At 37.8% G+C, this 27,443-nt stretch overlaps 1 protein-coding gene across 1 annotated transcript; it reads right to left on the reverse strand.

The window, feature by feature from the left end:
- Nucleotides 1–4,450: 4,450 nt before the first annotated feature.
- Nucleotides 4,451–25,352, reverse strand: PARVA (parvin, alpha). The gene is made up of 11 exons (XM_010073094.1): nucleotides 25,267–25,352; nucleotides 25,097–25,167; nucleotides 24,355–24,457; nucleotides 22,285–22,425; nucleotides 20,181–20,296; nucleotides 14,609–14,667; nucleotides 13,529–13,548; nucleotides 12,090–12,151; nucleotides 8,797–8,898; nucleotides 7,943–8,015; nucleotides 4,451–4,527 (listed from the first exon to the last, which is right to left on the reverse strand). Exons 1-11 carry the CDS (start codon nucleotides 25,271–25,273, stop codon nucleotides 4,451–4,453), a joined length of 831 nt encoding a protein of 276 aa, XP_010071396.1. The 5' UTR covers nucleotides 25,274–25,352.
- Between the last annotated feature and the right edge of the window lie 2,091 nt (nucleotides 25,353–27,443).

The raw sequence follows: 27,443 nt of genomic DNA on the forward strand, positions 1-27,443 counted from the left end.
AAACAAAATATCTTAAAACTAATTGTAACTCCAGCCTTCAGTGATACTTCAACTGTACAGAGAAAACCCACATTAATTCTTATAGTAAAATGACAAAAGTCTGTTAGCTAACAGTGTAGAAAATCTTGCAAGAGGTGTTGAAGGCACTGTTCTCTCTCTGGGTGCTTGGCACACACACAGACCACTCATGAAGGCTGTTTTGATAGGAAGGCAAGAATAACAAAACCTAGACCCAAAGCTAGCATCTAGTATATTAAATATCATATATATCTTTCTCTAATGAAATAAAACCCATTACTTTTAAAAGCCATTCTGCTTTACAACACTTTGGCTTGCAGTGAGGTGTCTGCTAAACTAACCTGAAACAAATTTAAAAACATACTTCAAGAAAATAACAGAAGCCAATCAAGTAGTATTCACCTCAATCAATATAGTCTGCCTGAATGTAAACCATTCCCAAGTACTATAACCCTCTGTAAAACAGAAAGGACCAAATGCTCTGTTGATTTAATGCCACTGGTTTACACAGATATGCCAATCAGCAACTTGGGCCACGGTCAACTGAAGTAGATCAGGACCTTATCCAGCACTCACTGGTCCACTTGAATTCCTGAACTACATAGCTGCAAGGGCTGCTGCCCCTCTGTAACAGGAAGATATCTACTGACTAAGAAACAAAAAGAACTAGATATTCTGCAGTCAGCTCATTTAATAAGAAACTTGGTGCATCTGTACTCCATTGGAAATATAGAGCAATCTAACTCTGGACTTTATGTGTGTGTCTCAGGTAAAATTATGCAAAGATTCCTTCCATACCTTTTTCCTAGGGCCTGTTCTTTATGGCAACTAAATGCCAGTCAGCTGGAAAAGAAATCTGAAAGGAGTTAACCTCAAGAAATTGGGATTTTAGATAATTATTTTGACAACATCTTTTTGACACACTATTAACAATCTGTAGCTCCTCTTTGAAAAAAGTAACAATTTTGTGTGGTTGACAGAACGTGCCAGCATCCATCAATAGGGAAAGGATGCCAATGTCCAACCACAAAACAAATCTGGATACCATATTGCTGGATGCAATGGATGGATTAGAAGTCAGAAGAGCACAGAAAACTGTTCTTTTGGCAGTTTCATAATGCCCTAGAAGCAGAAATGTTTACTGTTTGTTACTCAAGGCAGGCTAACAAATCACCAGTTTTTGATGGACTCAGCTACCTATGGGCTTTCATGTGACAGAGCACAACAGACACGCACATTGGTCTTGTGGATGAGATCCAAATACCACTGTGAGATCTTAACGCAGTGGCTTGGATTCATACTACCCAGCGTTAGAAACCCAGCCAAAGCACTGAGATAGCAGCCTCAAGACCAGAGGCTCCCTCCGGGACCAACACAGAAACTGGCCTCTCGAGGTGACTGTTCATATCTTACATGGGCTAAATCCATTGATTTGGATCTATTTAATGATTTAAAGTAATTATAAATAAAACCAGGATTGACCTAAAACTTAAAGAACTTCTATCTTAATATAAACAGTGAGGAAAACTCTGCATTCAGCTGTACATCAGCATACACTGCTGTGTATCAAGAATAAAAGCCTCACAGGTGTCAGGAGAATCTGGCCCAGCTAACTCAACATTTCACTTCCCTGAAGGAAGGTGCTGGCCTATACTGATTGCTGAGGAGCAAACTGTCTACAGTAGTATTTTATATTTCTATAATATTCTGTATCAAAGCAATAAATATTAGATATAATCTGTATATTAGATTTCATAGTTATCTGATAGCTATTTAAATCTACACTATCAAAAATATAAGCAGTGACCCACTCCTACATGGCAGCATATACTATTTGTGTGAATGTGTTAAAACTATCACATGGGTCTATATTTACATAGGAAACTCTTGTTTATATATTTTCACTTACATAAATTCTTACCATAGGATAGATAATTGTGTAAAGGTTGGGTATTTTTAAATGTTTCTATGGTTCTACATAATTGCATTTCAGCATGAGGATTTCATCATTCTGTCTCAGTTTGATGTTTTTTTAAGGATGGAAAATGGAGTCTGACAGACTTCAAAATCTCCAATAATGTTATACCAATATAGCACATAAATACTTATTTTCAAGACCAGGCAAAAACCGGTTTCACTGTTCCTAACCTTTTTTCTTTACATATATAAATCTCCTCTTTAAAGAAAGTGCACTCCTGAAAACTTGGGCAAACAAAATGTTTTGGCATTGCTGAGATCTAAGAGACTATTTCAGCTGAGCATGATCTGCAGAAAAAGCATCATACATTCTTTAATTCACAAACACAATTACTACAGTCTAGGTGTGCAAACGAAAAACTTACATGTGAAACAGTAAAATAAGCTGAAATGGCTGCTGGTATATACACGAGAAGTTCTGTCTCAGTTTGCTCAAAAATGCTTTGCTAACTCCTATCATTTAGCTTCTCAGATATTAAAGATAACATATGAAAACATGTTCATTTTCACTGAGGTCAAAATGTCCTGTTATTTACCTGTGCAAAAGGAAAATAATTGTTATTTTCTGCATCTCTAATTTCTGGAACTCAATTAAAAATATACAGGTAAAAAAAAATTAATAAAGATGTTTAGAATGCTTATAACAATCAGATAAAAATTTCTGAGTTCAGAGAATATCCAGGTATTGTCTTTTGAATTAAATACTGACTTTCCTTAGCAAAAGTTTATACTTACTTCTCAGAATAACGATTTCTGTGGCCCTCCCAGCAGAAGTCAGTATCATCTTCTTATTAAACATCAGTTAGCATTCATTAAAGACAGAACATAATTGCATGTCTTCCTTTATGCTAATGTTGCACTAGAAAACTCAACATTAAAAAAAAGCCCTGGAAAACGGAAATATATGCAATGTTTTATATACTACGTAACATAGCTGTTATTGACTGTTTTGTCAGCACTGCAATTCTTCAGATGAACAGACTCAAGAGCTGACAGATTGATTTCCCTTTCTCCTCCACCAGTTCTCCTGTAATTGGATGACTATTAACAAGTCTCCTTCCTGCACTAAGCAGTCCAAAGATTTCTGAACAGTCACCAGCAATTTCTGCCTAAGGATTTTTTTTCTTGCTGCTTAACACAGGACCCCAAGAATCTGTGGTTGCATTGGAACACTTCTTTCACAAACTTATCTAATACTAACATCAAGACATCTAGCAAATGATTAATTTACTCTTCAACTTAGGCTAGCGCAGTTTTTTATGATTAACACTTGTGTCAGGCAGCCTCTATCAGCTTCTTTATGGAAACATAACTGGTGCTTGCTATCAAGTCTAAGGGAAGAATCAACTCCCATTTCTCCTTTGTGTCTTTGTTACAGCTAAAACCAAACAGATAATAGCTCATACTTAGTTATGATTACAAAAAAAGTACTCTTTAAAGACACGTAAAATGACCAAGTTTTGACCTAAAAGCAGTGCTTTTGTATCTGAAAGGCTACAGGAATGTTTCTGGAAAACAAATCTTATTTTTCATGTTGGACATTATGCAGCAAAATACATTCATCATAAAATCAACCAAAGGGACAGATTCTAAATCCTATTTAGCAATAAATCTATACTTGCAACCCAGTAATCCTGTCTTTAAACTACTAAAAGAAAAACAAGCTGTTCTTTTACTTTCTAATACTATGTAATAATAAAAACATTATAGGGAAACTTTATTATACAGGTGCATTCTTCTGAAATGTGTACTTTGCAAGGAAAACACCTTCCTTGAAAAAAACTAAGTGACAAGCTGCAAAGTGTGCTTATGTGGAATGCTCAATAACACACATTTAAAGCAAAGAATCACATTCTAATAAGTCTGAAGGAATAAGTAGCCACTTCAGTTTGTACCCACAAAATTCAAGCCTAACAGCACTGGAAATATAAACTAATCAGGTTAAGTGCTTGAGAAAGTCTCTTATTTTTAGCTGTGAAGTGAACAAGAGTATTTAACTGTTTCTCCCCATGCACGTTTCTCATAATTAGAATGCAACCTTCTTATCACGGATAGAAAATCCCCAGATTAGAAACAATATATGTAAAAAATATTAAAATAGATACTCAGTGCTGAATCTTCCTATGATTGGCTTCAAAGGTTGATTTGAATTAAAGCTACTAAATCTTTTTTTCATTCTTGCTTCACCTATTACAAAACAGTGTGAAGACAGTTATTACTGAAACATGAATTCTCCCACAATATACCCAAACACCTTTCTCCAAACCTTTTTCTTCATAATTTATATTAGTTTTAAACCTGCTATGAAACAGGAACGCAAGCATAATAATTTAAAAATTCTTCAGATAAATGGTTTAGCTCCTTTTAGGATAAAGATGCAGAGGAATACCGATGAAAAATACGCTAATTATGATGCTTTCTTTGTTAACACTCCTTTATGGTCCACATCAATTCTTCATTCCACGTTCCTGTATTTGGTAAACAAATTGTACAGTACTCTCAGTGTAGACTTCAAGTCACAATTTACAATATCTACAAAAAGAGACAAGGGAAAAAACATTAGTAACTTCATTATCTCAAAACATTTTCACTAAAAGTGCCTATTCTTTACTCCCTTTCGTTGCTCAGATCCATATCCATAAATATTCAAAGCACAAAGAGAATAAGAAAGAGCAGAAACATTAAAAAAGCACTGTTTTTAAACTGGCAGTCAAAAAAACATTCTTTCAACCACTTTTGGTTAGGGATACAAATGGCTAATGGTGCTGATGTAGAAACGCAACCAAGGTTTGAGACAAATTGTGCCTAGGATTACGTATATTTATATGACTGAATATTCTGTCACTTGTGGCCAAAGAGTAATGATTTTGAAAAAAAATCATCAGGCAGGAACCAATGAATCTCTTCTGTAAGAATTGCAGGACTTGGCCCATTCTGGGCTGCAATATCCTTTATTAGGCCTAATTTCAGCAAGATAGCTAGAGGCAAGTTTCAATTTTCTAAAGGATCTAAAGAAGTTAAGTATACAAGTGCCCCTCTAAGACACTTCCGAAAATGCTTTGCGTTAGCTGATGGACAGTTCTTAGAAACTCAGCATCTAAAGTAAAGGATTTATATGAAACAAAAAACTAATTAATACCTGCTGTTTCCAAGAGAAGTTGTTGAGAAAGTCAATATTATTTCACAAGAAATCTATAAAACAAACTGACAAGTACTACTGCAGCTGTCTATACTAGTGCTTCAAGGAATATTCAGTCTCAAATAGGGACTTAGAATTGCCCTCAGAAAGAAGAGATTAGAATAGAGTAGAATTAGAATAGTCCTCTCTCTTTCTGCTGACTGTGTAGGAATTCAGTCTCCTAACTTTGGTTCTTGGAATTGGCCATTAAGGTGTAAAGCAGATGGTGTGCATACTCCCATTATCTTCAAAACCTCCAAGTAAGCCTAGCAAATTGTGTATGTTATCATCAGATGGTTTTGCCATTATATTTATCTACACTGATGTTTCTCACAGATTGTGAAGGGGTTACACTTTGAAGAATGAATTCAATCAAACCTATGTATGGTGTCCCAGAGGATGCAAATTTTGAAGGGTTAAAGATATTAGCTACATGGCAAACTGACATCCATGGACAAAGGGTGTAAATACTCAAACCTAGATTTTATGCTGAGCCTATGCATGGTCATGAAACTATGGCCACGTAGTTTTGTGGCTCTTAACAAATCAGATCAAAAATACTTGGTATTTGGAAAAAATTCCAAAAACTACAGGAAGGGCACATTGCTCTCGCAACATCATGTTATACTCTGCAATACTGTTTGGATATGACTCGAGAAAGTTTCCTCTTTCAGGCCAGCAGGAAGGTGCATAACACCTTCCTTTCCTAATACAGAACTTAAATGAAAAAAGAGATAATTTTAACAAACTTTGCAAAGTTATCAGAAGACTCCACCAGCAAAACAGAATTCCACAGAAAGGTCCAAACTAAATAGAAGCACGCTCCCAGAGAAAGATGAGTTAGTTCCATTGCTAAATGTGTTTGACCAACTTGTATAACATTTTACTGGTTGCACTTTTCAAAAAGAGAAACTTGAGTTTGGCTTTGATGTACACATTTCAAGAAGTAATCTGAAAAAGCTCAGACTGCAAATGAATTTGTTATAGACTCAGTAGATTAATGTTCTGGCCATTTTTAAAGTAAAAGGTCACGGAAAGCTTTTTAATACCATTTCAATTATATTGCAAATAACCCAAATAAACTGTTGACCCCATAAAAATCATTGGTTTTCATACCCATTTATTTAACCACATTCTTTTTTCCACTAAATATGTTTTTCATATTCTAAAGCACTTTTCAGCATATTTTTTCCTCAAGAACCTCAAAGAAACAGTGTAGGAATTTAAAGAGTATTTAGTATACACATTTAGGGTAAGATCCTTTTCAATACTCTCTTGCTCACTGGAAATTTTAAGTATGGGCATTGTGCCCAATGTAACAACACATAAAACAGATGTGTTTTTCCATTCACATTGGGCAGGAAGTTTCATATTAAGCATTTCAATAATTGCACAAGAAATGTCTTATATATGCTGAAACAACCTTATGGCTTGATTTATACTGGAAAAATTAGCTGTCCCTTAGAGCAATAAATACCTGAAAAATTAAATGCCATAAGAATTTTAAACCTCCATGGGGAATAAGGGATCACAGATACTCTCTGTTTTACTTGGACCCCTAGATTTCACTATTTCCCCCTTCTCTCTTTGACTATTTCAAACATAAAAGTTTGTGATACAGCCACCACTGGTTTAGTTAAGCGTGTTTGTGGATAAGAGTTCAAGCAATCAAAAGAAGTGGAAAAAAGACTGGGTAGGTCCAGATTAAACGCACAGACAGCATAGGCTCAATCCTGAGACTTTTTTTGTGTGTGTGTGTGTGTACGTCTGATGCTGTTATGATCTGGAAGTTGGGAAGGATGGAAAACAAGCAGAATGGAGCAGAACTTGATTCAGTGATGTCTGCCTGAATCTCCAGAGAGCCTTTACTATTAGAAGTAAAATTCTGAGCACCAGCTTGTATCGACCCCTCAGGGAATGGCAATCCAATATTATGTCAGCAAAAGACTGTGTGCACCAAAGAATGTGAATCTGCAATGAGTCTTGGAAACACACATGTATTGGTTGTTATGGTAGGTAACTAGCAGAAGCCCAGCTACCAACCTTGCTGGGAAAAGTGGAGCAGATGCTGCAGGTCCAGCTCCTGCATGGTAAGAAGTAACTTATCATGGGAGGAATCACAAGAGTACCCTACAACATGGTGAATCAAGGGCCCCATATCCAGCCCGAAAAGCTGGATTTAAACCCTGCATGTATATGAGCAAAGGGGAGTAGAATCCTAGTCCTGCTAAAGTCAGCAGCAAAACCTTCATCTTCCCTGAAGACACATTTTACTTTCAGTCTCCATCTCTAAATCGAATCTAAATATTCATTATTAGGTCCTGTACTCAAAAGCAGTTATGCGAAATTCTTCTTCCATAACATCTACTTCTTTTGTGAAAATCTTGTAAATTACACTGGAATACTTGAGGTTTAGTATGAAGATGTGAGATGGGGGGAAAACAGAGCAATTGGAGGAATGAATATCTGCCAGTGACACCATTCACAATTGTATTCTTTTTCCTTCAGTGAATATCTGAGTCTTACTGTATATGTTTGGTCATGCAAATCTTACCCTGGCCGTTCAAGAAAGCAAGCCTTGCAAGATTTGAAAAAGCATATCTATCAGTCATTTAAAATACAGAGTTACCTGAGCACTTCAAAATATGTCTTGCCTTTCACTCTTGGTTTAATGTTTTAACCTTCATTTAGCCATACCAGAATCCTATGAGACGAGATCTGGATCCAACAAAAATTTTTAAGGAGATACAAAAAAACTAGAACAGATACCTTCTGGTCTTGGCTTTGGTTTTTCCAATCCACCATCTTGCATTAGCTCAAACGCAAAAGATACATTGAGGACCTAGTAATATAATAAAGGTAGTCATCATTGTGAACTACATACAGCATACTATAAATGGTCAAAACAAGATGTATTTAAAGCTGCAGACCCAGATGCTCGGAAGGAAAAAATAGTCAGGGTTCCATATATTAGTGGAAGATCTTGTCCATGGAATCCAGACAATCCATTGTTTTGTTTTTTTCTGGATGGTGATGGTGGTTTCAGAAATATAGAAGTAATTTTAAGATAAAATGTGAACTATACTACCCATAGAAAAATTACTTACAAGTAAGAAAAGCCCACCTCCCTCAAGGTTAAAAATTGGAACGTGATGGCCCATGAAGCACTCTCGTCTTAAACAGACAGCTGAACTTCCTGGATAGCAACAGACACTGAGGTGACGGTCTTAAAATGATACATCGTACATATATGCCTTTATGCTTCCAAAACACATGAAACCTTTCAAAAGTTAAATTCTTGGATTTTGGACATAAAAAATCAGTTCTGTCATCAATTCAGCTGTGTAACTCTCTATACACTTAATGAACAGTAAGTCTGGTTCAATGACAGTATCACACAATGGCTGTCAAAAGCAGGTAATACTTGCTAACCACCCCATCATTAATATAATTTTCCCTGTTATTCCAAATAAGCATTAATAGTGAGACCTTAAAAATGCTTGGAAATGGTTACCAGTACAGTCCTCTCTTGACTTCAGCATGGAAAAGTTTGTGTCATCCTTGTAATACTAGACATGTTTATATGCTTGTTTGTTTTTAACAGAAAAATGAAATCCAATTACCTTTTGTTCAAAACTATCAGGAGTCAAGAAAAAGCTGTGCAGAGGAACAAAATAGCCTTCTAGGAGACCCATCAACAGGACTAAGTACACACCATCTGCAAACTGTAAAAAAGACATTTCTCTGTGTATTTTCTGAAGAATAACTCAGTACTTTGCTTAATGAGCAAGATACATATTGTCTAATGCAGAACACCATAGCAGACGGAGCTCAAAGTCACGGACTAAAGTAACCCAGTGGACCTTTTGTGGAAATTTGTGGACATTTTTACAGGGGTGGTCCATAGACTACGGAAATGATATCTGTTTATTATACCAAAGGACGGGAAGGGCGGTGGGGGTTCATCAGGATGCATTGGATAGTGTGGGTCCCGAGCATGACGTAAATGGTATGGAATAAGGGGTGAAGAACGTACTGGTTTTGTCTGGGATAGAGTGAATTTTTCTTCATAGTAGCTAGTATGGGGCTGTGTTTTGGATTTGTGCTGAAAACAGCGCTGATAACACAGGGATGTTTTCGTTATTGCTGAGCAGTGCTCACACAGAGCCCAGGCCTTCTCTGCTCCTCACCCCACCCCACCAGTGAGTAGCTGGGGGTGCACAAGAATTTGGGAGGGGACACAGCTGGGACAGCTGATCCCAACTGACCAAAGGGATATTCCATACCATGCGATGTCATGATCAGCATATAAAGCTGGGGGAAGAAGAAGGATGGGGGGACGCTTGGAATTGCAGCGTTTGTCTTCCCGAGTACCCGTTATGCGTGATGAAGCCCTGCTTTCCTGGAGGTGGCTGAACACCTGCCTGCTGATGGGAAGCAGTGAATTAATTCCTTGTTCTGCTTTGCTTGTGTGCACGGCTTTTGCTTTACCTATTAAACTGTTTTAATCTCAACCCATGAGTTTTCTCACTTTTACTCTTCCAGTTCTCTCTCCCATCCCGCTGGAGGTTCCGATTCTGTCCCCAATTCCAATATTCTGTCCCCGATGAGCGGCTGTGTGGGGCTCATTGCCGGCTGGGGTTAAACCACAACATACAAATATTTTAAACTGCAACTACAAGCTCTCATCTCACTTCTCTGATTCAATTTATTTAGGTAGTACATTCTGTTATGTCTTCTCCAAAACTGACCTAATGCTAAACTACACATGCAGAATAAAGTTCCTGGAAAGAGAGGATGTCAGTAGCTTTGATCTATGCCTTTGCTTTCTGTTCTACTAGTTGTGGGGAATCAGAACAGCCACCTTTCAAGCTCTCAAATGGCATGCATTGCCTGAGCAGAGAAAAGCAGAATGAAGGTGCAATTTTATGACTGCACTGAAATTCAGTATATTGGAAGAAATAAGGGAACAAAGAATCATCTTTGTCCATGTTCTGCAAGTCTGTGTCAATCTAATTTTAAGTGTATGTAAATACAGATGGAAGATATCTAATTGCTATGATATATGTTCATTTCGATGTAAAAAAATAGCAACATCCAGAAGACTTTGTTCAAGGCCTCTCACTCTTACCCCTGTGGCATTAGGTCTATCAGTGCACTGAGATATTCTCACAAACAAACTGAGTTATCTGAAGCAACACATCACCTTCCTGAGTGAGAAAATTTTCTTTCAACTGATGGAAATACCATCTGTCATCTTAGGGAATACGGTTTCAGATAAATGCTTAAGGGGTTTCTCAGTACATTTTAATAATACTTTTTTTACAAAAGTAAACAATGCAATAAGCAGGTATAGGGAACACCTTTCTGAAAGCCCTTACAGATTTTTTCCATCTAAATCTTAATTTTACCTTTGAAAAATCTCTACCAAATTAAGACCAGATAAACCAGAGATTCTTAGTAACATGAATCAAGACATAAAATAAAGCCTGTCCTGAAGACACCTGTGTTTTTTTGATAGTGTGGATACCATCCTTCCTGCCTGACCTTGTAATTTTCTTATAACTGCTGCAATTGTTCACATGGGGAGGTATTAATACAGCAGGATTAAGCTTTTATTTTAGCTTCTTTCCAGTTAATTTATCAGCTGAGAACAAGAAAGAAGACCATGTACCACATTATTTCTGTGGTGTAATCAAGCCTGCAGCCCAGCCATACAGCTGCCTATTCAGTAGCTTTGCCCTCAGGAACGCATCTCACTGAATAGAGTCACTGTAATCCCATGCGATTGCATGCTTGTGCAAAGGTAGGCAGGAAACAACTGTTCAGCTTGATGTTGGATCAAACCAAGCAGACAGAGCTCTTTCCTGACCAAAACAAGCCCAAGTTCTGCTTACAGCACTTCACAGTGCCCAAGAGGTAGCAGCTGTTAATTAATTTTTATGCTAATAGCAGTACAAAACTGTTTTAGAGAAATTTATCTGCCCTCATGATTTTTCTGCTTTACTGGTGAAGAAGCTCTTCTTCATATGAACATATTTAGAATTGAAGGGCTCCCCGCTGAAATAGCAGCTTAGAGCTCAATCGATAATAATTCAATGAAACTTCTGGATAAAGTTGGGTGGCACAGTGCATAACACACTGCAACTATCCGTCCGTTTTAAGAAAGGCTGTAAAATCCTACCTGGGTCTCCAGTTCAGTGACTTCCAAATTCAATTTATTGAGATGCTTGTTCACAAAGGTGATGAGAGTCTGAAATATGAAAACAATGTAGTGAAGGCCTATTCCGGACGGCAGCAGTTCAACGTATGCAAATATGAACTCCACTCACAAGAGAATCTGCATGAGTGAAGAGACTGCAACACAATTTTTAAGTTTCAAAATTGAAATGTGACATATTTTTTTCCCCAAGAATGAAGAACAGAAATAAAATGAATGTGATGTATATACGTAAAAATACACTGTTAAAACATAGTCATTATTAAAAAAACCCTTGTAGCAGGCTATAGGGAAGTGGGTAACTGGACTCCACTCAAATCTGACAGCAGCCAAAATACTCTAGGTTAGACCCCTGGCAGTTCTAAACTGGATACCTTCTGGCATCAGTACACTGAATCTACCACTTGGGTTCTACTCAACATACACTGTGAGAACTTTTTTTTGATGGCAACTTTGATAACTACATGTTGTTCTGTGTTCCAAAGTTAAGCTCATGCTGATAAATATTAATACAAAGTAACATTACAATAATGAATTTGTATATTTGTTTAAGCATAAAGCCTAATTGTATGTAATGTATGCACACTATGCCAATTATATATTTTATATATACACACTCACTATGTATATACAAATAGATACACACAAGCATGCACACGTACACATTATGCATTTTAAAAATAAAAACCTTCCTACCTTTTTCACTACATTGAGCTTGTCTGGAGCATGGTCAAATAAAGTATCGAATGCATCTCTTTCTGAAAAAGCATTCAGAGATGTTAATATACTGAGCAGCAGTTGTCCAAAAGCAGAATAAACACTTATTTCAGCACATGCTTGTTTAAGACAATAGTCAGCAAAAAGTTTCAATAGAGTCTTCTTTGTATTCCAAGTGCTATGTATTTTCCATACTGGCCTCTTACTATAAGCTGCAAGTAGCTTATTCTCCATTATTTACAAAAAGTGTAATTTTTAAGTAGGATTTGGATTACGTAATAACCCTGTTTGTCAAAAATGAACAAAGAGTAGTATTTTTATGCATAAAACCTTAAACAGCCAGATACGGGCTGGTAAGTAACCAGATCATCGCATGCAGAAGAACATGAGTTTACATCTAGAGCCACTACACCTGCAGAGGGCCACTGACTGCATTGTGGTGTGCTATATTATTAACCACTTCAAGCAAGCTTATGATTACACAGTGTAATACAGTCCTTTGTATAGATGGTTTTGAGCTGTTCTGATATGCAATTTAGGACCTTATCAGCAGGATAGGCAACCTAGGGTAGCACAACTGAAGTGCTACTGTAGTCACCTGCTGAAGAAAACAGAAAGAAACAAACAAACAAAAAAAAAAAAGGCGCCAGAGCCTTTTCTGAGCAATTTCCATCTCTACAATCACATGAATGATAGGGAATGACTCCACAAAAAACTACATTCATATTGCTCAATAAAAAAATGCTAGAGTAGATCCAAAGGCATTTGTAGAAGGCATACTTCATACAAAGTAAGACTGCTCAGGGATATCATTGGGAAAAGAGGTCATGCATGTAGCCTTTTAAACCAACTGTAAGGCAGCCACTGAAATAATGCAAGAAGCAAACGCTAAGTTCTTGGTGGGACTCCACCTAAGCTCCTCAGATGAGCATTTTCAGTTGGCCAGGCATTTGGCCAGTCTCAGTACTAGCAGTAAGACAGAGGAGGCACAGGAACCTGCATGGTGTTTAGGCCTGCTGAATAATGACTCAAAGGCATTGAAGTGTAAGTAGGTAATGTATGCAAGAAAGCCAATGAGTTCACCAGCTGGTTCATGATAAGACATCATTTTGTATTTTGCTGTGAACTTATGACCATTAATACCATTACAGTAATGTTCCGGAGGTTAAACCACAAAGCACCTGCAAATTAACACGTGCTGAAAAGCAATGAAATGTGTTTTAAAGATGGTCAGACTCATTTTAATGCTTTTTTTTTTTTTCCTTTTGTTAACTGCCACAACAGCATGTGGGGCATATATTTATATATTTGCCACGGCAACATGGAATCCTTTACCTCCCTGCAGTCTGACCAAAGTGACCACCCATTGCAGAACTAATGTATGCCTCAAGAAAAAGATAATAATCAAATGAACTTACCATGCCTTCCTGATAATGCCCTATGGAAAAAAAAAAAAAAAAGAAAAGAACAAAACACAGCTAAATATAATTCACTTGCAGGCATTGTGCTGCAAAAGAAAACAGCATACATGGCCAGATCTTCAGCTTGGCGAAAACTGGAGTAGATCCACGGAATTAAGAAAATCTTCATCAAGTTACTCTAACTGAGAATCTGGATTAGCCTGGAGTCCATCTGTATAAGATCTCCCAGCTTCACTAAAGTCTATGGGAAGCCAGACCTCATATTTCCTATTACTGAACCAAATCAGCACACCTTGCCTGAGTGAAGAAGGCTTTTTCACGTTGATTTTATGAAAACTTTTCCCTCTGGTTTAAAGATGCATTTACCACACCAACTACAATTCCAGCCAAAACAATGTTTGGACTGGGATCTTAAGGACTCCAGCATTTTGTTCCAGTTGATATCTCATATAACTATTACACATAAACAAATCAATAAAGATTAATAACAAGTCAATAGTTCAGCTTCTCTCCATTCTATTAGAAACTAGGATATTCTACCACTGCTTTCTGTTGGTTTGGACTAACTTTTCTGTTATAAATTGTTTGGTCAGATGACATGTACAGGGCTTACTACCGTAATTTTACATCCCTAAAGTCCAAACACCTAAAAATAGTCATATCACATTCCTTTTTGAAAGAATCTAGTTCCTACCAAATAAATACCAACATAAAAGAATGAAGCATATCTTTCTTGTTTGTTTGAAAGACTTCTGAATAAAACAACAAGCTATATAATAAATACAGAAATTAATTAATAGTAGATAAATATAAAATACACATTTTGTATATATTCACTCTGTCTTCTGTTTTATCCTGGTCTCTTGCTTTTAGTTCCCCAGCTCTGTATTTCCTCACCCTTTTGTATTTTTAGATGCATGTTTGCAGCTCTTGAAAAGGCTAAAATACAGTCACTGGCTGATGCATCATCTTCCCTGGAACCCCAATACCAAAATCTAAATATCAGCAAATGTTTGAATTTCTGAGATGCATCTGCATTCAATTACTGAACTGCTGGCAAAAGTGGTGTTGACATACTCAGTGTTACCAGTTATTTCCTCTTGGATTTGTCGAGACTGGAGGATTCCTTCTCGTTTCTGGAAAAAAAAAAGGTAACATTTTTCTCAGCAAGGTCTAATGCTTAGGGTACAGCAAAAACTTATTTGTGATCCACAAACATAATTAGATAAGAAACCTGCAAAATAAGAACTTTTTTTAAACACACCTACAGTAATACATTATTTCACTTTTCAAGTATTTCAGAAAACTCTTCTGTACATTAACAAGAAACTTGAAGCTCCACCTGTAGAAGGAAGTATTTCTTTCCCTTTCTTTATTGTTCTTAATTCACTTTTCTTTTAAAGGTCCCAATTCAGCAAGACATTTGAAACACCTAAACACATATGTAAGTATTTTAGTAGAGGTATGTCTAGGTGAGGTGAATTAAACCTTGTATTTCAACGAACAGCTTGGCAGATGGTGGCCATGCTTCTCTTTTGCAAAAATCTTGCTCCTGGGCTATTTGTTCTTTCTGCCCTGTTCATACACTTTCTTTTTTGCCTCAATGTTTCCCTTTTCTGACTTGCCTCCACACAAAGAGCTCTATTTGCTTGTGGTGGAAAACCAAAATGGAGGATAATCCATTCCCAGCCTGCTCCAGACACTAGCCATCTTGGTGTTAATATATGCACAGACTCCAGCGTTCTTGAGATGTGAGAAGTCCTTCGTACATGGTGGTGTGTGGCCTGTGTCTAGAAGCTGTACACAAAATGGCAGAAGCCAGCTCAAATGGTTGCTATTTGAGCCAGTTGGAAAATTAAGGAGTTTAAAAATTTGACATTGTTTCCAGGATGCTGGTCACAGTCATCTGGTGGCAGTGTAAATACCACACATATGTTTTGCCTCTTTGTGTTCTCTCTGTTAATTCTATTCACTCGAATTAGTAAAATTTTGCAATACAGAGAGAAAAGTCAGGCAAATGCTGACGACTGCATGTAAAGTCTAGACATTAGGCAATTATTCATAATTCTTCACTCCCTGTCATACAAGGAAATGAGAAAAATAAATTCATGCTGGTCCTAGATTTGCCTTCTATGTGGAAAAGAGAAAAGGAGAATAACCTTTTGCAGAAGCCCTTCTAAGCATGTGAACTGGGGCTGCTGCTCTTCCCTGCCTTGAAGAAGATAGCACATCCCTCCCTGAGGCAGTCCTTGGTGTATGATGTGCTGAGGATTTGGCCAGGCTTGAGCCTATCCCTTCTATACTGCATTACTAAAATACATGAGGATCAAACTTACTTTCAGCAAGAAAGCCATATATTTGGCACTCTCTGGGTGACTCCAGAGTGGCACTTGGAGTAATCTGAACTGTCCTTTTAGCTAGAGGACAGTTTTGGAAGGTTTCCATCATTCTTTGTAAAGCCCTGTTACTAAATATCTTGTACACGGTTAAAAATGCATTCAAGGAGGAACTTTGAACATTAAAAAGAGCGGAGGCCAGTGTGTTACATACTGAAAGAGGGGGCAAAGAACAGCTGCTGAGACATCTTCTGTCAGATCTTGAAAGCCTAAAGAAAAACTACATCATTTACAGCTACCTCCATTTCCAGCTTGTGCAGACAGCAATAAGTACTTGCACTTGAAGTTACAATGTAGTCCATGCTAGCTGAAGTTAAGAATTCCACTCTGTTTAGGATTTCTATTTATTTTTCACTTTGCTGTAAGGTGAACGGAAACATCTATTTCCTCCTGATGATGACTCTGACATGCCAATGATGCCTTCAGGAGCAAAAGGCCTCTCACTCTTGTGTCCTAGAGGAGTTGAGCATCACAGCAACAGCAACTGTACTTCTCAGAGCCCAGTCTGGTGGCATGGGAGAAGAAAAAAACTTCTAATACCCTACCTTCCCTCTGCAAACACGCAATAATAGCCTAAAACATACTCCAGTACCAATATAAAACATATTTCCCTTTTTGATAAACTGCAATTAATATCAATAGGAATTCCTATTGTTGACAAAAAAGAAAGAAAGAAAAAAAAAAAAAGACATCAAGCCCTAGTTTTGTGCCTAGCATCTGATCACTAACATTAATGGAATTTCCACACAGCTGAAATATGACATGAATCTGCTGAGCACTTATTTGATGAGCACATGTCAAGATAGACTTTCCTATGCTTTTGATTTGTAAAAAGACTCATGAAAAAGTCCCAAAGGCAAAAATCAGAACGGACCTTAGAAACACTAATCTAAGCACCTTCCCTGTGAAGGGTGCTTCCCATACACTTTAAGCACTCTCCACCTCAAAAACTGACCCTAACACTGATGGCAACTTTTGTGAAGTTTGTTTTATACTAGACAGAGAATGACACAATATTCCTAAAAATACAAAGAAGTGCCACTGAGGACTGAAAGACTGTCCAGCAGTCAAGACAACAGTGACTATAGCTGCAATAACAAATAATAAAAATGAACATCTACTACTTAAAAGTCACTGAGAAATGAGGCATGAATTAAGTTTCCCTATTAAAAAGAAAAGCTGGACGCACATTCCAGCAACCACAGAAGACTTTACTTGGACAGGCTTGGCATCTTCTTCCCACACAGATGAAAGATTCCACTAAAAGTCATGAAAGATCTTGTTAGTCACTTATTTTAAATTGGTGACTACCCCTAGAACAAAAAAATACATCTGAAATTTGGGTAATATATCTGGAAATGGAAAGGGTCTCTCTTGTTCATGTCTCTTTGCATCACCTAGATGTCAGCAGTTTTATATAACTGAGGGCCAACTGCTTCACTTCCCACACAAAGTCCCATTCTGAAAATGTTCCCACTATTTGAATGGGTTTTACCTATGTATTGTTGCCATTCATTTCATCTGAAGGATCATGTTTTATAATTGCTCCACCAAGATGCAGAAACGCAGAACTATTCCGGAGCTTGAAAGAACAAATACACTTGTCATAGGTTCAAAAAAAGACTTCTTGGGAACCTGGAGGCAATGCAGCTCAGAAACATTTCAGACCTTCCCAGGGCTTTCAGAGAGGCAGCAGGACCAATGATCTCAGATTAAGCTTCTGATGTACACCTTCTTCTAATCTCATTAATCTCCTAGCTTTGCTTAACCGTAGGTTTATGCAGCCAAGAATTGCTGTCCCAGTGCTCAGAACATGCTGAAGCCATTCTGGCTGCTCTGCCAATGCATTCTTATACTCTCTGACTTACAGCTCTTCCACACAAACAATCTGTCATTTAACCATTTGTGGATGGCATAAATAATTTTTAAAAAGAGGCAAAAAGATGGCAAGATCCAGCTCCCCACAAAGGCTCTCACTTGCTTCAGTAGAAATGATCAAATGAAGCCTGGGCTTTGTTCAGTTATTAATTCTATCACTATGGAAGGAAAAGAAAATAATATAACAAAATAGCTACAAAATGTCCAACTATCACATTTTTTCCCAGATCAGCTTACAACCCAGATTTTATATCACTCTCATTGCTAACAGCTTTTGTACAAAACAGCCAAAGGAAACAAGCTTTCATAAGAACTGTGCTGATTACCTGTTGGGCATGAGCACCTTTCTTGTTTCAGAAATATCTTTGTTTCTGTTTCAATAAACTGCACCCAGCCAACATGGCAACTCTCACATTTTATGTGTTTCTAAACCTAACAAAATCATGAAATGAATTATGGTAGTCTTTCTTAAAGACTTCATTAAAGTACTTCATTTTTTTATTTCTTTCTCTGTACTATTCCCTTTATCAAACTGTATAGAGCAGAATTTAAAACCAGCTACCACATAGTCTGTTGAGTTTCCCTAGGCAGGACCTTACTCTACAGAATGTATGAGGGTTTAGAATATGAGGCATCCAAGTTTGAGCACTAAACTAGGATCTGCTGACTGTTGATTAAAACTTTCATTGAGTTGAAAGGGTACATAATTACACAGAACCAATCCCACAGGACATGAAAGAGAGATCTAAAAAATAAAAATAAAAAACCCACCCACCATAAAATAAAAATAAAAAACCCACCCACCACAAAATAAAAATGACAAATGTCTCAAACAAAATTACAGTAAGAATACTGGTCCCCACCCTATGTTAACAGGAATCAGCATAGCCTTGGAGTTCCACTGATTGGCTTTCACCAAGGACTGGGTCTGCAGGGCAAAATCTTCTGCAACATTACTTGAATTTTATTCTGGTGCAACTGCTTTCTCTGCAATTGACTGGCGCCTGAGCTACAGCTGTGTCACTAAGAGGCAAAGCAGTGAGCCAGATTCTCTCACTACTTATTGTTTTCAAATTGGTTTATCTCTACTGACTTCAGTGGATTTGCTGTTGAGCTACACCAGCCTATTAAAGAAGACGACAATTATGTCCATTGATTTCAATGGGAATTTTGTCTGGACGTATGGAGTGACAGCAGAATGCAAGATCTGGTTCTTTATTTTAGGCCTGTGTTCTTTTTTAGGTTTACTTTCTCCTCCCAAAGATGCCCTGATCACTGCACTCCTGACTTCTTAAGCTGTTTTTTGGTAGAACTTTGAGATTAACCTGTGTGATTAATGTATTTATAATAGTCAAAGGAAAGTATTTAAAAATTATATTCCTCTGAAGCCTGAGACACATAAGTGCAGATTTTCTGGGGTTCTCTTTCATTGTCTGTAAAGAAACACGTAAAGCAGAATCTGAGAGTCAACGAGTCATTATCAGGCGTCAGTGATACATCTACCAGAGACTCTCCTTCAGATCTCTCCCCAAATTACAAAACTTGTCGGATTTGAATGCTAGAAAAAGGAGTGGTTACTTTCTTAGATCTGTCACACAGATTTTCAGTCACACAAAACTTGAGCAATAGCTCTTTGCACCAGATACTTCAGTGTAACATCAATTAAAAAACATAAATAAAGACAGTTACAGTGTGAAAAATAAAGGCAAAGTTAATTGGAGAGAAACAAAAGCAGAATAAATGGGAAGAGGCCAAATAAGATAAAGCAAGCACAACTCCAACTGAAAGAAAAATGATGAACAGAAAAACATGAAGAGTTTGGATGGATGAGGCTCTCATAAGGAGACTGACTGACACAAAAGATTTAGTTGATGGGGTTTTTTTGCATGCTTATGAGAAAGCCAACACTGTAATCAGACTAAATTAGCATGCACAAGGCTGAAAAAGAATATTTAGTCACCTAACATGAATCCGAATGTAATAAACAGTGACAATTCATCATCCAGTGCCAAGAATGATTTGAATCTCTACACAAGTGAGAAGACCGTCAAAAACGGGAAAAATAATAATTCTAGAGATCATATTGGGTGATAAACAAACACATTCCAACAATAATAATGCTTCATGTATTTTTAACGGCAGAGTCTGGCCCCCTCACAATCAAAATAAGATATTCTGATCCACAGCTCAATCTGGTAAAGCACTTCTGCCTTTTTCTGGTTGAAGCACTGTCAGCAGGGAAGATGCACGTGTGTTTCTTGTCAGCCAAAGAGACACATGCATGCCTGCCCAAACAGAAACTCTAGATGTATTTTTCAAGAAACCCTTCAGTTCATTTCACAACATTAGCAAGAGCTGTTTAACACCTCTCTTACCTGCACAACAACAACCTGAATGGACACATGATCTGGGAGTCTGATCGGTGCTCGAAAATACTGTGATAACGCAACCAGAAGATGAAGTATTGCTACGAGACTTTTAGCATGAACAGCTGAAATAGATATTAGAAGCACAAGTTACAAACTGCAAAGTAACTAGGGCACATATTTTTACTTTTTAGATGTAGGGATTATGGGACTCCCTCTTGCCACCTAGAGCCAGGGGGCACTTTTAAGGCACCTCTCCTTTACTGGTCTCCTCCTGCTCAACAGGTCATGTGAATGCAGCCCAGTCAGTAACATGCATCACCTCCAAAGCATTACTTTTTGCAACATGTCTGGATGCCATAGGCTTGTGTAGATGGAAATCTAAAGCTAATCCAAAAGCCAGACTTCATGTACGGCAGTTTAAGTGCTGTCTCTGCATTCTCCTTGCCTTTCCTTTATTCCCTTTATTTCAATAAGGATTTATGGACTATCAGAAAGATATTTTTGTACTCATAACATGCACTTATTCATTTTTAAGTGTCACGATGTCTGCAGGATGATAAACGAGCCTATTTTGGCAGAAGCCTTAAGCAATAACTTACTAAACTCAATGACTCAAACATTCCTCATGAAGTTGTTATAGTTCTTGTTATTGAAGCTTTTTCACAGCAGGTTTCATATGGGTAGTTAACACTAACACGACCTACAAGATATCAAAAGCCATACAGTAGGAAATCCTTAATCAAGTATCAAACCATTGGCATGGAAGTGAGTAATTTCTAATTCTTACTATTGCCTTTCTTCTATTTTGTTTTTGCATTTATAGTCTTCCCTAGAGCAGTATTCCTAAATGATCTTTGATAGCTACAGTACAGTGCACTTACATTTTTTGTACTTGAATTAACCAATAACTACTACCTTACTTCACTGGCGAAGCAGGATCAAATTCACTAAAATATCTTTCTTCATCACCTTTCAATTCAAGTCTCAACTACGCTGTGGAGATACCCATTGATTCACAGCACTGCTGTCAAATTTTGCGAGGGTGCCAGTGGTCATGGATAAGGTGCTTTAGCAGAGCACTAAAAAGATGTCTGTCTGCCTAGCACTGCTGTGTGCTACAGCTGGCTCCAGCTGCTGCTGTCTATCTCTACTTTAGCTCTAAAACACATGTAAAACATTAAATTAAAACTAGAAGTTAAACTGTCAGGCCACTTCAAACACCCTGCCTCCAGCTGCGTAACAGAGAATGCAAAAAAGCTGGGGGAATGCTGAAGAGAGATGGGGATAAAACACACTCAGTGGGACCACACGAAGGGGAAAGCCAGAGATACTAATGTTTACTCTTCATCCCTCGAGCTATTTCTCTCCCTCTCACTACTTTGTTGTGAATGGAACAGCATACAAAATGGCTAAGCTCAAGACAGGTACAGGAGACAGGGAAACAGCTATATACTGGTCAACGTATTCACCAGTGTGAAATGATTTTGGATACCAAACTTAAAACAGATTAAGAGGCCTGATTTTCTAAAACTGCTGATAACCTGCTTTCTGCAACACATATGCACTAAAATGTCTTGTGTTGGGCCACTGAGGGCATTTCTATCAGATATTACTATGTTCATTTTTACTACAATAAAACAGGAAGGGTGCAGTCCTAATCTTGATGACAGTTTTGTAATCAAAGTCAGTGGTTCAGATTCAGCCTTAAATGACCAGAAATATTATTCATATCTATGTTGCAAATTTTACAGAAACAAAGAGTCCTAGGACCTAACTGTCCTTCTGCCTATCTACTACATTTATGCAAATACTCGCCCATTTCAACAAACCAACTTAGTAACAGAAAACTTTAAGCTGGTATGCATATGGACTTAAGAGCAGAAACACCATACTTTAACAAACTTTGAAAAGACAGTTTATTTAAATTGGAGGTTGAGCACCAGTAAAGTGGGTAGAGTGTACCAGATCTGGAAGTGTCCTGCAAAACAGCTCCTACCATAAATACCAGGTTTCACCTTCCCTTATCGTTGGGTATTTCAGAATTCCAGATAGCAACTATAAACTGTTGACTGTCAACAAATGAGAAGAGCATAGAAAACACACAACTTACAGTCAACATTCCATTTAATGCTTCTTGGAGGGAGTTTAAGGGTTTCATTGATCTTTTCAAGCACTGTCTGTAGCTTCTGTTTCTGAGCAATTTCAGACTGAGTAACTTCAGCAACATTCAGCTTCTCACTTTCAAGTTTCTCTGAAACGATAATAGAAGAAAAAACAGAAGAAAACCCATTGTCAACTCCACAAAGAACACAAAAGACATTCCATGCACCCAGATGTACACTGAAGAGATTAAATTATATTTCCTAGTTTTAAAATTATCTGGTTTTCCTTCCAGACCCACTTTCCCCCACACTTCTGAACTCCTAAAGATACACTTCACATTTTCCCTTTATTTACCCATGCCAAGGGGAAGGCGAAGTATTAATGAAAGCCACACTACTGGCTAACAAATACTTGCTGCAACTCCCTTTAGGGAACACCAGACTCTGAGGTAAGGCCCGTTACTTCTATTGCTACTGGTCAAAGGGTATTCTGTATGCAAGTGGCTTGTACAGCAGACAATCAAACCTAGGAAACAGATACCAACATTAAGATTTGTTTCATCAGTCCCAGCCTCCTGGCTTCTCCCTTAGACTCAGGAGATTTAAAAATTTTACTTGTCCCATTTATGATAAAAGTGAATGACACCATATCCATAGAGGTGGGGGATGCACCCAAGAAATGCAAACAAGTATTTCAGGAGGTATGAAAGCAACTAAAACCTTGGGCAATTTCCTTCTATGAAACCACAGCCCTTTTCTGCACTCTCAATTTGCAATAAAAGTTAAAATACTTTATGAATTGGTTTGTTAATGATTAGTACAGATTGCTAGGTATATACATACATGGCTTAGTGTTTACCATTAAACAGTAAGCAAAGCAAATTTTGCAGCAAAAGCTCCCTGATAACAACAACAGAAATAACATGCTTGGTCACCTATCAATTTACTTCTATGAAAGAATATCTTACTAAGCTTGGTAAGAGTTGAACTTGTTCTCATTAAAGCCAACTTAATATCTTCCCAAAGAGACTGAGCCTGAGCTACGAGCCTACGAGTCCTGCCTAAGACACTGCTGTTTCCATGGGTTTCTTGTGCCTCCACCGAAATCAGTCTGTGCAGAGTCTTATAACAAGACCAAAGTCTGTAGATAGCATAGACCCGATCCACAAGGAACTGAGGGTAATGGAAAAGATTCCACTGAAACCATTAAGTGCTTGATAAGCATATGCATATTTAGAGTCAGGCTGTATCTGATATGCATTTTTGGGGGTTTGGGTGAAGTCACTGGAGGTCTGCCCATGAGAATCAAATTGCTCAGTCTGGGGCATATCCAGTCCTTCACAACATATTCAATAGCTTAACCATTCATAGCAGGGAATATTCTGTGTAGTCTTTATTATGAGTGCTCACATGATGTTTCAAGATTCATTTAAGATACTGAAAAGAAATTTACTGGAGACTTTATGAGCTGTAATAACTAAGAAAATGGCTTCCAAGCCAACTGTTTAAAAAGCACATGCCAGCTCTGCATTAGCAGTTTCTTTTCTCTATCTGTTTCTCAGCTGAAGCTCAGTTTGCAGTCCACTGGGTGCCATTACCTCAGTAATGTTAAAAGCCAGACATCAAATCAGAAAGAAATTCTAACTTTCCAGAGGAACTTCGCGATCTGAATAAACTATCGTATGGAACCAGCAGAGATTAAAAACATCCACTGTTGTACTGAAAATACCCTTGCCTTCAAACTTTCTTTCCACTTGTAACACGGTTAAGTTTGTACAGCACATATGCAGATAATAAATTTAATTGGAGTCAATACTGTTGCCAAGACAAGAACCCCCCCTCTCTAGCACCCCAGGTACGCTTTATGCTGTTCTCATCAACTACAGAGCACCACACATTGCACTGTAGCTATAAGGATTGTGCATACAGCCTATTGCTCAAGGGTCTCATAATACAATGCTATTTTTATATCACTTAGTGGCATAAATGTAAGATGATACCAAGGCTCCTAAGTAGGAACAAGTGATCCACTTACTGACAAAGTGCCTCAACAGCATGCACATATATTTTTTTCTTACCAAATAATTTCTGCAATACTTGTCCATCATACAGGTCTTCAGCCAAGTCTTTCACAATAATCCTCTCTCCAACCAACACATCATTAATCCAGTCAATTAATACCTATATGGGAAACACAAATTTGGCAGTATTATACACTATTCATTTGCAATTTAAAACACATGTCATTTTGTACAATGATGAAAATATTTAGCAGAAAGGATACCAAAGCTGCAATGGCTCAAAATACAATCAGTCTGAAATGCCACCAAAAGAAAACAGGAAGGACTTAGGAAGGACTCTTCTAAGGTGGCTGTTTCAACGCGCCACAAGGTCGAGACAAATACCAGATTCATGCAGTGCCTTCAGGAGTGAAATCTGTCCTTTGCTTTCAGTAGTATTTTAACATTTTATTGTGAAGTAAAAGTTGTTGCAGTCAATTCTAATGAAGCTTCCTACTAAAGTTCTAACCCCAAGAATCACAAAGACTATGAGGGAAGTCAGTGTGATCTTAGATTGGGGGTGGGATGGGACTAAGAATCTGGACTCAGGATTTTAAGACACATTCTTAAGGCTCTCTATGCAATATCTAGAGGAAGGTAGTACAACAAATGACCTGCCCATTTCACTGAGATGTATGCACCACGTGGTTTCATTTAATTAATATCTCAATAGTGCTTTGAAGTGTTCAAATGAAAGAGGCAGGGATAGCATTAAAAAGTAGTTTCACCTTCTTGAAAGTGTTTACATGCTTTTCATTACCTTCATTAGTTCTTGCAATTTTGGGTCATTTCTTGAATTTGGATCAACCATTGTTCGGACTTCATTTTCCTCTGGAAGGTTTAAAAGAAAGATATTACAAACTATTACAGGCCTGACACTTTATTTTACATCAAGCTTTTATGTTGAGATGTAAAATTGTTGTGAATTACCTAGCATAGTGTCCTCAGGGTCTAGTTCGAATGGAATTGGACTGAGAGGTAAGTTAATGGCATTTATTCCTTCTTCCTGTAATTCAGATACTAGGAAATAAAAAAGAAGAGCTTGGTCAAATTTCAATTCAATTTTACTTACTACTTCACTCTTGCTAAAAGTAGCATTCATTGTCTTAATTTCTTTACGAGAACACGACTCTATTAGATAAGCCACTAGGTGTAATTACAGCAATAAAACACAGCTAACAAAAATGGGAGGCCCAGCCAACACACCTTTACTTGTATGAGTAGATTTTTCATGGATAATGGGACTGGGATCAATGCAATTTCCTCAAATCTTTTCCAGGATAAGGCCCATTGTCCTCAAATTTTAAAAGGCTCACTTGCATTTTAATGGTCCTGACATTATAACACTAATGAAGCATTTTAGCTGAGGGAAATGATTATTGCCTTCAGCTATGTCATCAAGTTTAGCTACTTGAGAAGAGCTGGGTCTGGCTACATGTCCACACAGGAGCTGCCACACAGATAAACTATTTAGGACTGAAGGTGCAGACGCAGCACACAGCTCCCTCCGTTGTTCAGGTCAGAGACCAGCTGGAGCAGACCATGGGATGCTTCTGGCCTGTGTCCTTGGGCTTTCTTTAGCAGAAATCACAGCAGCAGGACACAGGTATAAGATGATGAACCCTCAAAAGTACTGCCTTAGTGTGGAGTCCAGACACAGGTTGAGAAAGAACTTGGACATGGGAACGGGGAAGTAAACCAAAATCCCATAGTTTGGAGATGCCCACAGTTGTCAGGAAATATGAATGGGTTCTTACTCAGCCAAATGTTGCAAAAATCTATGTTTTTGTAATACATGCTCCAAGGACAGAGGAACAGAGAGATCCAGAAGTCCATCCGCCAGTTCTGTACTGTACAGGTTCTCTACCTGGTACAGTTCACAGAAACTTCATTCACGCCTCCTGGCGACCCAAACTTTGACAGGTTCAAAGACAAAACCCTTCCTTCACTGCCCAAACATGCTTCCATAATAGAGGAGAGTAAATACAAACACGCCAATACACTAATCCTACCGCTATGGAAGAACACACAGCACTGTGCGGGGAGCGTACCCACCTCGGTGATTACACAAGTTTGTATCTGCTTTGTAAACAAGAAATTAGTGCAAACCTGATTTACCCAACAAGGAAAGAGGCTTGCTGTCTTCTGAATGACAAGTAAGTAATGTTGTTTCGACCACTCATTTTCTAGTGTACAGAGCTTCAACAGAACTGGTTGTTAGCACAACTGTTCTGATCAGAGTTTAAACTTAAATGACTTAATTCACCCATCCTACACATGTCCTAAGGATTCAGGTAGCTGTATACACCTTCTGACAGGAACTAAAATACATGATTTATGTGCAGACGCAGATTCACCATCTATCATTCCAGATTTACTACCTGAAGCTTTCCTCAGTTTATTTTGAAAATTACAGAAACAATTTAGGTTTGGAGAAAACAGAAGAGTAGAAAGTGATAGTAGAGTTCTTGCGTTTTGATCCTGGCCCTGTAACTGCCTCCTAAGTTAGCTTTTGGAAAATGGCTTCACCTCTCTGCCTTAACTTCCTGTGTGCAGTAAGTACAGCTAAGTTTCACATGAACACTGTGATAATCAGTCAGTTGGCGTGATAACTTTCCAAATATTTTCTACTCTTTGTGAAATGTTTCGTGTACCTGTACTCAGGCATCTATGTAAGATTCACAGCAATGATGGCTGTTAGAACGCTTATGACTTTTAATTGGACAAAAATACCTTTGAAAAATCCACTACCTTCAATACTGAAACACTAACTTCACTCCATACACTCACCCTGCTTGTGTATCTGTTAAACACAAATACTGAGCAGCTCTAAAGAGTAACAAAATAATGTTGACAATAATAGTTCCCTGGATTGTTGTATATCCTCTAAGACTGATGGCTGAGAGCAATGGACCAAATTAATCCCTCATGTAACTCCACTGAGTTCTGAGGAGTTATAGCAAGGATGAATTTGGTCGAGCATGTACAATCTCAGGAACTGTTTACACTCAATGGCAATTTTTTGAACTGCTAGGGCCCCTTAGAGAAAATAATTGTTGGTTTTATTAACCCCTTTAATTTTTTTTTTTTTCATTTTGGTTCAAAAT

This window comes from Pterocles gutturalis, unplaced genomic scaffold (assembly GCF_000699245.1).
Source record: "Pterocles gutturalis isolate BGI_N339 unplaced genomic scaffold, ASM69924v1 scaffold1797, whole genome shotgun sequence".
NCBI lineage: Eukaryota > Metazoa > Chordata > Aves > Pterocliformes > Pteroclidae > Pterocles > Pterocles gutturalis.